This window comes from Eleutherodactylus coqui, chromosome 1 (genome assembly GCF_035609145.1).
Source record: "Eleutherodactylus coqui strain aEleCoq1 chromosome 1, aEleCoq1.hap1, whole genome shotgun sequence".
Taxonomy (NCBI): Eukaryota; Metazoa; Chordata; class Amphibia; order Anura; family Eleutherodactylidae; genus Eleutherodactylus; species Eleutherodactylus coqui.
Window position 1 is genome coordinate 26,464,110 of NC_089837.1, and position 14,447 is coordinate 26,478,556.

At 45.6% G+C, this 14,447-nt stretch overlaps 1 protein-coding gene across 1 annotated transcript; it reads left to right on the forward strand.

Annotated features, from left to right (window-relative positions):
• Nucleotides 1-616: 616 nt before the first annotated feature.
• Nucleotides 617-6,885, forward strand: LOC136619918 (oocyte zinc finger protein XlCOF8.4-like). Its single transcript, XM_066594644.1, has 7 exons — nt 617-730; nt 2,154-2,267; nt 2,349-2,456; nt 3,162-3,285; nt 3,371-3,462; nt 4,648-4,744; nt 5,628-6,885. The coding sequence occupies exons 2-7, from the start codon at nt 2,196-2,198 to the stop codon at nt 6,533-6,535; spliced, it is 1,401 nt and encodes a 466-aa protein (XP_066450741.1). The 5' UTR covers nt 617-730; nt 2,154-2,195; the 3' UTR covers nt 6,536-6,885.
• Nucleotides 6,886-14,447: the final 7,562 nt, after the last annotated feature.

Sequence of the window (14,447 nt, forward strand, 5' to 3'; positions counted from 1 at the left end):
CTTTAAGTGTAAAAAACGCATTGAACAAAAATCCCAAGTTTGTGCTTCCGTTTTTTTTTGCAATGCGTTTTTAACATTAGAAAGTCCTATTGACATTTGTGATTAAAAAAAAAATCGCAGCGATATCGCAAATGTAAGTGCGAAGGAGCCCAAGAGTGAGAGTGAGGCATCCAGCGTGGCCCGCCCAGCCGTGAGGGTCGGGCGCAGGCTGAGGCCTATACTAATCGCAGCATTACTGGGGCAGAAGAACTACAACTCCCAGCATGCCCTGGGGAAGACCCCCTCAGTAAGCTGGAAGCTGCAGTAACATAACTTCCTGTCAGTCACATCTACAAGATGACTGAGAACAATCGCACGGAGCTCACTGGCCACACCCACCAGGACTGGTCACATGGGGAACTCGCATAGGCCCCGCCTCAGCGCTCAGCTCCGCCCCCTCATCACGTGAATATGATGTCATCACAGGGCCTTCATATGTTTATATTCCACAACACTTCTGCTCGATTCAACCCAAATATTGAGCTTCACCCTCCTGGTCACATGACAGTGATGTCATCACAGGTCTGTCTGATTCTCTCCAATGCCGAGATCCGCCCCCTGGTCACATGATATTGATGTCATCACAGGTCCTTCAGCTCCTACAGTGTATACAGAGTAGATCCTGGCATGCTGTTCTCTCTGTTATCTGCCAGTATCAAAGGATATATCTATCTATATATACAGTAGTACGGTAAGCTGACATCATGGGTTGTTCTGTCTGTTATCAGCTGGTATCAGAGTATGTGTGTGATACACACACACACACAGCAGTACAGTAAGCTGACACCAGGGGTTGTTCTCTCTGTTATCAGCCGATATCAGGGGATATATATATACACAGCAGTATGGTAAGCTGACATCAGGGGTTGTTCTCTCTGTTATCAGAGGATATATATATATACATATATACACACACAGCAGTACAGTAAGCTGACACCAGGGGTTGTTCTCTCTGTTATCAGCCGGTATCAGAGGATATATATATATACACACACACACACACACAGCAGTACGGGAAGCTGACACCAGGGGTTGTTCTCTCTGTTATCAGCCGGTATCAGAGTATGTGTGTGTGTATATATATATATATATATATATTTATACACACATATACACACACACACACAGCAGTACAGTAAGCTGACACCAGGGGTTGTTCTCTCTGTTATCAGCCGGTATCAGAGTATGTGTGTGTGTATATATATATATATATATATATATATATATATATATATATATATATATATATATATATATATATATATATATATATATATATATATATATATATATACACACACACACACACACACAGCAGTACAGTAAGCTGACATCAGGGGTTGTTCTCTCTGTTATCAGAGGATATATATATATACACAGACACACAGCAGTACGGTAAGCTGACATCAGGGGTTGTTCTCTCTGTTATCAGAGGATATATATATATATATATACATATACACACACACACACACACACACACACACACACACACACACACAGCAGTACAGTAAGCTGACACCAGGGGTTGTTCTCTCTGTTATCAGCCGGTATCAGAGGATATATATATATACACACACACAGCAGTACGGTAAGCTGACATCAGGGGTTGTTCTCTCTGTTATCAGCCGGTATCAGAGGATATATATATATATACATACACACACACACACACACAGCAGTACGGTAAGCTGACATCAGGGGTTGTCCTCTCTGTTATCAGCCGGTATCAGAGGATATATATATATATATACACACACACAGCAGTACGGTAAGCTGACATCAGGGGTTGTCCTCTCTGTTATCAGCCGGTATCAGAGGATATATATATATATATATATATATATATATATATATATACACACACACAGCAGTACAGTAAGCTGACATCAGGGGTTGTTCTCTCTGTTATCAGCCGGTATCAGAGGATATATATATATATATATATATATATATATATATATATATATATATATATACACACACACACAGCAGTACAGTAAGCTGACATCAGGGGTTGTCCTCTCTGTTATCAGCCGGTATCAGAGGATATACATAAGGGTGGTGCTGGCACTTGTGTTGCTCCGGCAGACATGTGACCTCTCTGTCTTCAGGGGGATTTCTCACTATCGGGGTCCGGTTTTCTCCCCCCAAGGATGGACGGGATGGAGATGAGCAGCAGGATGTTAGACGTCACCCGGGAGATCATCTACCTGCTGACCGGAGAGGTGAAGTATTCTCGATTCCTCCCATCTTTCTTGCATTTACGATGGCCGGTGCGATCCCTGAGCGTCTCTCTCCATCCACAGGAGTACACAGCAGTGAAGAAGACAGCGGCTCCCATCATCCACCCTCACTCCCTGATCCAGAAGCTCCTAGAACTCACCAACAAGATGACGGAGCTGCTGACAGGAGAGGTGACTGCGGGGGGCATTATACCGGGGGGCTCTGGCTGATGATATGTGTTGTCCGGTTCCCGTCCCCAGCGGCACTCCGCTGTCTGGTGAAACACAACCAAAAGGCTAACTCATCAGCCAAAACAAGCTGTCACACCTCACCTGGGGTCGGACCCCACCGCAGTAAAAGGACACTGTATTCCATCGTGGTCCGTATATATATATATATATCTCCGCTCAGGGATCCTTGTCAGGCATATAAACCCTTAGTAACCTACTTTATATACAGATTATAAAAAACAAGTGTTACCTGGCCGCAGGGACCATCATCATCATCATCATCATCATGAGCCGGCGCCCAGGGAGTAGTCATCAGCGGGCGCATCCTTAAGGCGTCCCAATGCAGCACTGATATGCATGAGAGTTTAGTAAATAGTGCATGCCCATAACAATTATCAGAACCCCACATAGTGCCCACAGGGCGAAGCGACAGCGATGCATAACTGGCTGCAACAAAGACTAATGTGGAACTCCAAAAAGGAGCTCCTAAACAGATTATAAGAACTCTTTTCCAACCACATCCAGTGATCATAGAAGCTTTACTGAAGTGGCACCAGACATACATTAATGTAGATATATGGGCATAATAATAATCTTTATTTGTATAGTGCCAGCTTATTCCGCAGCGCAGACATATATCTATATGCATTTTTATTATTATTACAGGTTCCTGTAAGGTGTCAGGATGTGGCGGTCTATTTCTCCATGGAGGAGTGGGAGTATGTAGAGGGCCGGCGGGATGTGTACGCGGATGCCATGCTGGAGGGGCTCCCGCCTCTGGGGTCACCAGGTAAGAGGCGGCACCAGGTATGAGCTCCCCTACATTCTGCCATCATTGGCTATATAATCTGTTCCATCACTGTGTGTCTCCACAGATGGAGCCGGGAGGAAAAACCCACCAGAGAGAGGTCCCCATCCTCCATATTCCCAGGACTGTCCAGAGGAAGATGTCTCGGAGAACCAGCAGGTAGATGGTGCTGAGCCCTGTAGTACATCTATATAGGAGGTGGAGCTCTCTGTCTCAACTCTATAGAGGAGGTGAAGCTCTTTGACTCGCTCTATTTATGGGGTGGAGCTCTATGGTCCTGCTCTGTATAGGTGTTGGAGCTATTGCCCTTCTGTTCATAGGGGGTGGAGCTCTCTGCACCTGCTCTATATAGGCAATGGGGCTCTCTGCTTCTGCCCTGTTTTGGCGGTCGGGCTCTCTGCTCCTGCCCTGTGTCGGCGGCGCATCGCTCTCTGCTCCTGCCCTGTGTCGGCGGCGCATCGCTCTCTGCTCCTGCCCTGTGTCGGCGGCGCATCGCTCTCTGCTCCTGCCCTGTGTCGGCGGCGCATCGCTCTCTGCTCCTGCCCTGTGTCGGCGGCGCATCGCTCTCTGCTCCTGCCCTGTGTCGGCGGCGCATCGCTCTCTGCTCCTGCCCTGTGTCGGCGGCGCATCGCTCTCTGCTCCTGCCCTGTGTCGGCGGCGCATCGCTCTCTGCTCCTGCCCTGTGTCGGCGGCGCATCGCTCTCTGCTCCTGCCCTGTGTCGGCGGCGCATCGCTCTCTGCTCCTGCCCTGTGTCGGCGGCGCACCGCTCTCTGCCCCTGCCCTGTGTCGGCGGCGCACCGCTCTCTGCCCCTGCCCTGTGTCGGCGGCGCACCGCTCTCTGCCCCTGCCCTGTGTCGGCGGCGCACCGCTCTCTGCCCCTGCCCTGTGTCGGCGGCGCACCGCTCTCTGCCCCTGCCCTGTGTCGGCGGCGCACCGCTCTCTGCCCCTGCCCTGTGTCGGCGGCGCACCGCTCTCTGCCCCTGCCCTGTGTCGGCGGCGCACCGCTCTCTGCCCCTGCCCTGTGTCGGCGGCGCACCGCTCTCTGCCCCTGCCCTGTGTCGGCGGCGCACCGCTCTCTGCCCCTGCCCTGTGTCGGCGGCGCACCGCTCTCTGCCCCTGCCCTGTGTCGGCGGCGCACCGCTCTCTGCCCCTGCCCTGTGTCGGCGGCGCACCGCTCTCTGCCCCTGCCCTGTGTCGGCGGCGCACCGCTCTCTGCCCCTGCCCTGTGTCGGCGGCGCACCGCTCCCCGCCCCTGCCCGGTGTCGGCGGTGCGTGGCTCTCTCCTCCTGCAGCCATAGATTTTGGTGGTCGATCATATTGTACTGAATTACTCCATATATCAGGGTGAAGATGTGACTGATATTAAAGTAGAGGTAGAAGAAGAGAGGATGAGGGGCGATCACCAGTGGAAGAGTGAAGTGGAGGAGGATGTTCCCACAGGTAGGTAACATAGTAACATAGTATGTAAGGCCGAATAAAGACCATGTCCATCTAGTTCCGCCTGTTTATCCTCCTAAGTTGTTGATCCAGGTGATAATGAGCTGGCCGAGAGACCCTTCCTGCTATAGGATGTACAGTTACATCCTGTGGGGACGAGGTATACATGAAGAGAGCTTAGGCTATTTATTACAGCCCACACCCGGCGGCAACAGCTGCAATCTGCCTTAACCCTTTAAATGCTGTTGTCACTTCTACTATTAACTCTTTCCAATCCACTGTCTGCCGTTTAAAGACATTATGATTTAAGGCTGTACAGCTCTGATGTTGGTAGACATCCGTCAGGGTTCTCTTACTGTATATTGCCAGCCTCTCTGCTGTCGGAGCTTATCCAACGTGTCACCTCATGCAGTACTGGCTTTAGCCAGCATATAGCGCCGTTGTATAACAGCAGAAAAAGAGTAAGCCCCCTAGGAAAATCAGAATACAAATTGAATTGGAAAGGGTTAAGCACTGCGGCAGGCAAGACTTAACCCTTTGCAATCCAATGTCCCTGCCACCCGCACACTCCCCAGCTCCTATACATTTTCAGTGGGAAAGCACATTGTGAATTCCTTGGATTTACTTAACAGAAGTACATAAAAATTTTAGCCATTTTTTATGTGAATTAACCCTTTCTAATCCAGTGTCGAGGAGTTCTCCTTACTACCTGGCTGTTTAGACATGTGTTCAGTTTTCAATGTGGCATCTAAATAATTAATTAATTGACATGATTATGTGCATTTCCGGCCTAATAAGAATGTGATAAATTTGTAAATTGGATGAAAAAAAATCCTGAAATCGATTTTTTTCTTTTTTTTTTTTTTTAAATATCCTTTTTCTTCAGAAAATCCCAATGAGATCTCTGAGGGAAACTTCATGTTCGCAGTAAATTTTAAGGTAGAAGATGAAGATATCGTGCAGTACTCTTCAGGAGAAAACCTCATTCCCATTAATGTGCCTCCAGGACTTCACAGTACAGATCCATCATATAATCCCCCTAATCATGAGGAATCTTCTCCTGACCAATCACAGGTTGTTACCACAATTGTGGGTCAGAATGGGGAGAAAAGATATCAATGTGGTGAATGTGGAAAACAGTTTACACGTAGGTCAAACATGTATCCACACATAAAAATGCACACAGGAGAGAAGTCGTATTCATGTCCAGAATGTGGGGAAGGTTTTATACATAAATCAAAGTTTTATAAACATAAGAGAAGTCACACAGGAGAGAAGCCGTATTCATGTCCAGAATGTGGGAAATGCTTTGTAAGTAAATCATACCTTGCTGAACACAATAGAGTTCACACAGGAGATAAACCATTTACATGCTCAGAATGTGGGAGAGGATTTAGAAGAAAACCAAACCTTACTACACATGAAAGAACTCACACAGGAGAAAAGCCGTTTTCTTGTTCAGAATGTGAGAAATGTTTTACAAATAAATCAGGTCTTGTTGTACATCAGAGATATCACACAGGAGAGAAGCCGTATTCATGTTCAGAATGTGGAAGAGGTTTTATTACTAAAAGCAAACTTACAGATCATCAGAAAACTCACACAGGGGAGAGGTCGTATTTATGTGCGGAATGTGGGAAAACTTTTATAAATAAATCCGAACTTAATAGACATCTGAAAAAGCACACCGAAGAGAAACAGAAATATTCATGTTCAAAGTGTGAGAAATATTTTTCAAGTATACCAGATCTGGCTAATCATCTAAAAAGTCACACAGGAGAGAAGGCTTTTTGATCTATATGTGAAAAATGTTTAATAGTTTCATTTAAATTTTGAAACTCCTCAGAGAATAAACACAGAGAAGAAACCAGATTCTGATTCACTGATAAAATCTAACCCACCCGTTGTTCACAGACATTAAACATCCAATAAGAGGTTATTTTTGGGTAGAATCTACCAAACATCCAAATTCTATGTACCTGAGGTGACATCTGAGCGGGATCCATAGAGGAGGAGAGGTATTGTAGATAGAAGGAAGAAGAGAAGATCCTGGTTTACTTCCAGAGCCGCAACGCTGAATTGTCCCCATGAACCTTCTTATTACTGTAAAAATCACTGAATAAAAACCTTCTTGTGAAATCGAACTCTTATTTCTGCCTTTAAATATATCAAAACCAGGACAAATAACCCTTCTCCAACCAATCGAAGTACTACAAAGTAGGGAAATGCTGCTGGCCAAAATGACACCTGAAATCACTTCCACTGTGTAGTAAGTGCCCCAAAAAGGGCAACCCCGCTCACCAGCCTTAGGATTTATTCACACAAGCGTTTTATTGTGGCAAGTTTGCCACGATAAAACGCTGGTCGAAAATCGGGACCATCTGATGCAGTCAGATTTTCCGGTGTGTAAAAAAAAAAAAAAAAAAAAAAAAAAAAAAAAAAACCAAACATGTTTGGCCGCCCATTTTTACGTCTGGTTGGAAAAGGTAGGTCTGGCTTGCCGGGGGTCCAATGATGTCACAGAGGGGAAGGAAAGGCAGAAATGGTTAAAACCCCCTCCTGCCTTCTCCACCGGGTTATCAGCTGTTAGTAACAGCTGATAACCCGTTCCTTCCTCTGATTGATTGCAGAGCAGGAGGCTTAAAGCACCGCTGTAATTTTACTATCCCAGAAAGTCAAGAAAATCGTAAAGAGCGCCACAGGTAGATGTGATCCGTATCAAATGCGGTATGATAAGTGACTCAGATGAATCTTTTCCTCAGTACTCCGAACATCACAAGCAAAATAATTTGATATGACACTTACTTGGACAGGAGGGGGGTATGATGCACAGATGCCCCCTCCTATGAGTGTCTTCCACAAAATGCAGTACTGTATTCCACAGCGTAGTAGTAAATGAAGTGCTTTATTCAGCCTGATTTTTTTTTTTTCTCTGACTTCTTATTATCTGTAATTTTACTATTGGCGGTGCTTTAAGCCCAGGACCAGGCGCTGTATATTTACCGCACCTGGTTGTTAATGGGTTAAAAGAGGTATAGGAGCGAGGGACGAGAACATTATCCTTCCACTTTATAAGGCACTTGTCAGGCCTCACATGGAATACTGCGCACAGTTCTGGACACCAGTACTAAGGAATAACTTTGCAGTGCTTGAGGGCATTCAAAGATGGCATTATTCAAAAAGTCGATTAAGGGGTGACCAAATAACGATGAATAAATTTATTGGTGGACAATACAAGGATCTCCCCCGTGATCTGTTTATACCTAGGATTGTGACGGTAACAGAAAGGTATCCTCTGCGCTTGGAGAAAATTAGGTCTCATCACCAACACAGAAAGGGGTTCTTTACTGTAAGAGCAGTGAGACTGTGGAACTCTCTGCCTGAGGACGTGGTGATGGCAAAATCCTTAGAGGAGCTTAAGAGGAACTAGACGGTTTTTGGAGCACTACGATATAACAGGATATAGACATTAAATAAACAATTGATCCGGGTCTTGGAGTCAGGTAGGAACTTATCAGCTTTTCCTTTTGTATTTAAGGGAGCCAACTGTTAGTACATTGTTCAGAATGATAGTAAACTATCTACATTGTTGACCCCTCTGTTTATGTTAGGGTGGTTATCCCTGATTTATTAACCCCTTAGTGACCAGGCTTTTTTGCTTTTTTCCATTTTTGTTTTTTCCTACTCCCTTTTAAAAAATCGTAGCTCCTTTATTTATCCATCGACGTCGCTGTATGAGGGCTTGTTTTTTGCGGGACGAGTTGTATTTTTCAATGGCACTATTTATTGTACCATATAATGTACTGAAAAACTTTTTAAAAATTCTTAGCGGAGAGAAATGGGAAAAAAAACGATATTCCACCATCTTTCGGTGCGTCCTGTTTCTACGGCGCACAAACTGCAACAAAAACGACCTGATATTTTTATTCTATGGGTCAGTATGATTACTACGATACCAAAGTTATATAGTATTTTTTTTTGCTGTAGTACTTGTATTTTTTTTTTAAGATATTTAATTTTTTTCAATTATTTTCTGCGGTCATTTTGTGCGCGCAATAACTTTTTTATTTTTCTGTCAACGTAGTTGTGCAAGGGCTCAATTTTTGTTGGATGTCCTGTAGTTTCCGATAGTATCAATTTGGAATACATACAACTTTTTGATCGCTTTTTATTGCATTTTTTCTGGAAGACAGGGTAACTAAAAAAGTGTATTTCTGGCATTCTTTATCTTTTTTTTCGGACGACCTTCACCGTGCAGTAAAAATAATGCACTACTTTGATAGATCGGACTTTTACGGACGCGGCGATACCAAATATATATTTTTATTTTATGATTTAGATTTTTTAGTAATTGATATGGCAAAAGGGGGGTGATTTAAACTTTTATAACTTTTTTTTTTTTTTTTTACAATTTAAAAAACTTTATTGATCTTTTTTTTTACTTTACTTTAAAGTCCCCCTGGGGGACTTTAACATGCAATGCTTTGATCGCTCCTGCAGTATGACGTAATGCTATAGCATTACGTCATACTGCTTTTTTACAGGCAGTCTATCAAGCCACCCTGTGTGGATAGCTTGATAGGCAGTCTGCTAAAGCAGCCCTTGGGCCATTCATTAGGCCCCCGGCTGCCATGACACCTGCACGGATCCCCCAATCTCACCGCGGGGGGGGCCGTGCGGGACCCCCAAACAGCGTTCGGGGGATTTAAATGCCACTGTCAGAATTCACAGCGGCATTTAAAGGGTTAATGGCCACGAACGGCCGAGCGCGGCTATTGCCCGCGGGTGTCAGCTGTAATAAACAGCTGACGCCTGCGCTGTATGGATGGAGATAGCGGCGCTACCTCCCTCCATACACGTCCTGCAGCTGCAGGACGTAAAAACACTATAGGGTGGTCACTAAGGGGTTAATGAAAAGCTCTTTATGTATGGGTTTCTCGGATGTGCCTATTTAATTGTTGCACCTTGGCAGTAATGAAGAAACATCAACAGTCATGTGTCACTCCTATTTACTGGGCAGAGTGAGCCCATTGAGAATAAGACTAAACAGAGGATTTTGGTAGCCTAGCTACCAAAACACTGATGCTGCTATGGGAATGGCTGCGTATAGGCGACCGGCCTCCTGGCGTAGTGACGTGATTGCTGGGTCCTGACACGGGTACGCTATTGTTCCATCATACCACTATCTGATTGGCCGTGCGTCAGAAATGCAATGCCGCAGCATGGTGACGTAGGGGGTAGCGTTGCAACGCTAAGACACGACTTAGTAACGGCATCCTGACTTTTGTGTACACAGGAGACCTCTCCGCACTATGTGAATTACTGGACAGGGGGCTATTTATTGTGATCGATCACGTTATGCCCTGCCCTGTATTTAATGGGGGGTGGGGATTCGGCCTCTGTTATGCAATAGTACTGAAGTAAGTACTCTGAAACATTGCTTATTTATTTACAGTTTTGTGGCACCACCCCGCTAAGGGCGGGTGTTACATTTGATACATGCTGATTGGCCGATCACATACACACCCCTGAGGGTGGATGTAAACTAGGGCGATAAAGGAACAGACTTTTCCCTGTGCAGCCATTCATCCCTTGCCTATCATCAAGTTGGGTGATGCTGTTTGTTATTTTGCGTTCTCTGTGGGAAAGGGGGTGGGGGGGTCTTATGCTGGGGGCTATTCTTCCCGAACCTATGTTTATGGTGTATCTACCGCTATTGGTGGCATCATTCCTCTCCACTATTTGAATAACATTTTTTAGTGATTTGGTCTATGAAGACATATCATTTTTCAAGGAGATAGAAAATAATTTTTTTCAATCAAAAGGGGGATAGAAAATCATTTTCGAGTCTAAATCGACTTCATTAGGGAACGTTTTCGGTTTAGTCGTTCAATTACTATCCCTCTATGTATTGGCAAGGGATCGTTATTTAACCACTGTTGGATGGCTTTTTAAGGCGCCTATTTAGAGGTGTTTATTCTTCATTTTTGAAAGAAAGTATCCATCCAGTAAAGCACTCCTTTCAGTTTGGGCCCTAATGTGCAGCCAGACAAAAGATTAGGGCCATAATAGGTATATTTATGAACACGGGACAAACAGGGGTATCCATTTTGGGGTGTAAGTCTTCATTCTTATGTATGCTATACAAAAAGAATGTTTTTAAAATGACACAATTGCAAAAACAAAAATGAAAATCGTAATTTTTTTCCCCTGCTACTTGGCATAGATTCATTCAAAAACTATGGGGACAAAATACAAGGCACACCCCTAGATGAATTTGTTAAAGGGTCTAGTTTCCAAAATGGGGTCATTTGTGGGGGTTCTCTGTCGCTCAGGGACTCTACAAGTGTTCAATGGGGCCTAACAGGCAAAATTTCTGTTCTGAAAACCACCGTCCGCATACAGACATAAGATTAGGGCTACAATTGGTATGTTTCTGAACACAGGACAAACGGGGATCCATTTTGGGGTGTAAATCCTAATTGTCATTTACACTAAAGAAAAAAAATGTCTTTAAAATGATATTTGCAAAAATATATGAAATTTTATTTTTTCTCTTCCTGAAGGGAAGTCAAAATACTGATGACACCCCTCAGTGAATATAGTAAGTGGGGGTAGTTTTTAAAATGGGGTCAGCCTCTGCAGTCTTGGCTTGGTGTAGGAAAACAAAATGTTCCTCAAAATCTCCTAAGTGGTTAAAAAAAAAACTAAAGTTTTTCAAATGTGCATTCAGAGTTAAGTAAACAAATGGAAATACATATCTTAGAAAAAATGTGTACAGTGTGTTTGCACATATTTGAGATATTGCAGTTGAAAATGTGAAAAAAATATTTTTTTCCAAAATGTTCCCAATTTTGGCACTTTTAATAAATATTCACAAATTCTTTAGGTCTATTAAATGAAGTACAATATGTGGCGAACAAACAATGTCAGAATCACTTGTATATGCAAAACCTTTACGGAGTTATTATTTGTTTAACTGACACGTCAGATTTACAAAATTTGGCTCTGTCACTAAGGCACAAACAGGCTCCATCACTAAGAGGTTAAACTCCCCACAGAAGAGGAACAGAGAGCTTTGGCTTTTAAAAACATTAAACACGAATTGCATTTCTACAGGAAACCTATTTTAAAGGTAATAAGACCCCCAAATTTACAAGACACGCTATGCATTCTTTAGCCAATTTTCCTACGTAGAAGGCCGTAAGGGTGAAATTTTCTCGGAGACCTTCACGCTCACAAACTTATACTGTATGATCCAAACAAAAAACAGAACACTTGGCTATCAGATGCCATAAATAAACTCACACTATCCTCGAAAGGCCGAATACTAATAGACTCTGAACTTCTCCTGTTATTCCTCCTTGCATGAGACACACCAAAGGCTAAACTGTTGTACATTCTATTCTCTACTTCCCTGGTCCCACAGATCAGAGATACCAATATCGGGAACATAACAGTCTCAGGCCATGCCCCAGTTACCGTCACGTTAAACCTGACTGCTCTACCACACAGAGGTTGGTGCTGGAGGTTGAACCATTCTCTTCTACACAACCAAGAAGCTCACAAAACCATATGTACGCATCTTAACCTTTTTATTAAAGACAATACACAATCTTCAGATAAGCATTAGAGATGAGCGAGCGCACTCGTCCGAGCTTGATGCTCGTTCGAGCATTAGGGTGTTCGAGATGCTCGTTACTGGAGGCGAGCACCACGCGGCACTCGACTCCATTACATTTCCTTCCCTGAGAAATTTGCGCCCTTTTCTGGCCAATAGAAAGACAGGGAAGGCATTACAACTTCCTCCTGTGACGTTCCAGCCCTATCCCACCCCCCCTGCAGTGAGTGGCTGGTGAGATCAAGTGACCCCCGAGTATTTAAATCTGCCCTGCCCGCGGCTCGCCACAAACACACGCTAAGAGAGATGAGGGACAGTGCTGCTGATGCTGCTGCTGCTGCTATAGGGACAGTGTTAGCGTCTTCAAGAACCACAACGGCCCTTCTTAGGGCCACAGCTCACCTAGTGTATTACTGTTGTGGCTGCTGTGATCACTTTTGCACCAATTTTTTTTTTAATGTATATCGGGCGTGCAGGCTGTAGCGATCTCAGGCTGCACTCTGTACTTCAGTATAGGGGCACTATTGGTCAGGCAGGGACAGTGGTAGTGTAGAATCCTGTCTACAAGTACCCCAACGGTTCTTAGGGCAACCTGCGACCGTGTGCATTGAACTCCATGGTTGCTGAGAGTTGTAGTACCTCTGCATTGCACAGCCTAGCCTGCGTGCAGCCTTCATTTAGAAATATTTTTCTGTCCGCACTTCGCGTAGCGTCACTGCAGTCTGCCTCTGTACGCCAAGAAACGGCACATTTTCTATAACGCTCTGTTATACGTGTGCTGTCTCAGACGTTCATGGTCTGCCCGACGCCCATAGATTGAACGTGCAATACACACTGCCTAGCCTCAGGCTGCATTGCAGAGTAAAATAAGGAGATTAAAAAAAAATTTCCTTTTTACGGCTAACGGTTACCCAGTGCCTGTGCCTGCGTGGCCTGTGGGACTTAACGTCCATCCAAACTGCATAGTTCACAACCTTGCCTGCGTGCAGCCTGCATTTAGAAATATTTTTCTGTCCGCACTTCGCATAGCGTCACTGCAGTCTGCCTCTGTACGCCAAGAAACCACTGAGGAACGGTCTTCAGAGGGGGAGGCAATTGCAGCCGCAGGACAGGTTGGAAGAGGCAGTGGGGTGGCCAGGGGTAGAGGCAGGGCACGAGTGAATAATCCACCAGTTGTTTCCCAAAGCACCCCCTTGCGCCAAGCCACCGTGCAGAGGCCAAGGTGCTCTAAGGTGTGGCAGTTTTTCACGGAGACGCTGGACGACCGACGAACAGTGGTGTGCAACCTTTGTCGCGCCAAGATCAGCTGGGGAGCCACCACCACCAGCCTCACCACCACCAGCATGCGCAGGCATATGATGGCCAAGCACCCCACAAGGTGGGACGAAGGCCGTTCACCGCCTCCAGCTTGCGCAACTGCCTCTCCCCCTGGGCCCCAAGCTGCCCTTTCAGGACACAGGCACGACCGTCTCCCGGCCTGGACCCACACCCTCACCTCCGCTGTCCTCGGCCCCATCCAGCAATGTCTTTCAGCGCAGCGTCCAGCTGTACCTAAGAGAATCGTTGGAGCGAAAGCGCAAATACGCCGCCACGCACCTGCACGCTCAAGCTTTAAATGTCCACATAGCCAAATTGATCAGCCTGGAGATGCTCCCCTACAGGCTGGTGGAGACTGAGGCGTTCAAAAACATGATGGCGGTGGCAGCCCCGCGCTACTCTGTCCCCAGTCGCCACTATTTTTCACGGTGTGCCGTCCCAGCCCTGCATGACCACATCTCGCGCAACATCGTACGCACCCTCACCAACTCGGTTACTGGCAAGGTTCACTTAACAATGGACACATGGACAAGCTCAGGCGGGCAGGGCCACTATATCTCCCTGACGGCACATTGGGTGAATTTAGTGGAGGCTGGGACTGAGTCAAAGCCTAGGACTGCTCATGTACTACCCACCCCCAGAATTGCGGGCCCCAGATCGGTGCTGGTATCTGCGGCGGTGTATGCCACCTCCACTAAACCTTCCTCCTTCAATGCAACCTCTACCTCGCAATCAAGACTTGTCAGCAGCAGCACGTCGCCAGCAGTC

Bases quoted from the DNA above. Each gene is read 5' to 3' on its own strand.
- LOC136619918 (XM_066594644.1), top strand. From the start codon at position 2,196: ATGGACGGGATGGAGATGAGCAGCAGGATGTTAGACGTCACCCGGGAG. The intron at 2,457-3,161 runs GTGACTGCGGGG...TTATTATTACAG, and splicing joins CGGAGCTGCTGACAGGAGAG to GTTCCTGTAAGGTGTCAGGA. The intron at 3,286-3,370 runs GTAAGAGGCGGC...GTGTCTCCACAG, and splicing joins CCCGCCTCTGGGGTCACCAG to ATGGAGCCGGGAGGAAAAAC.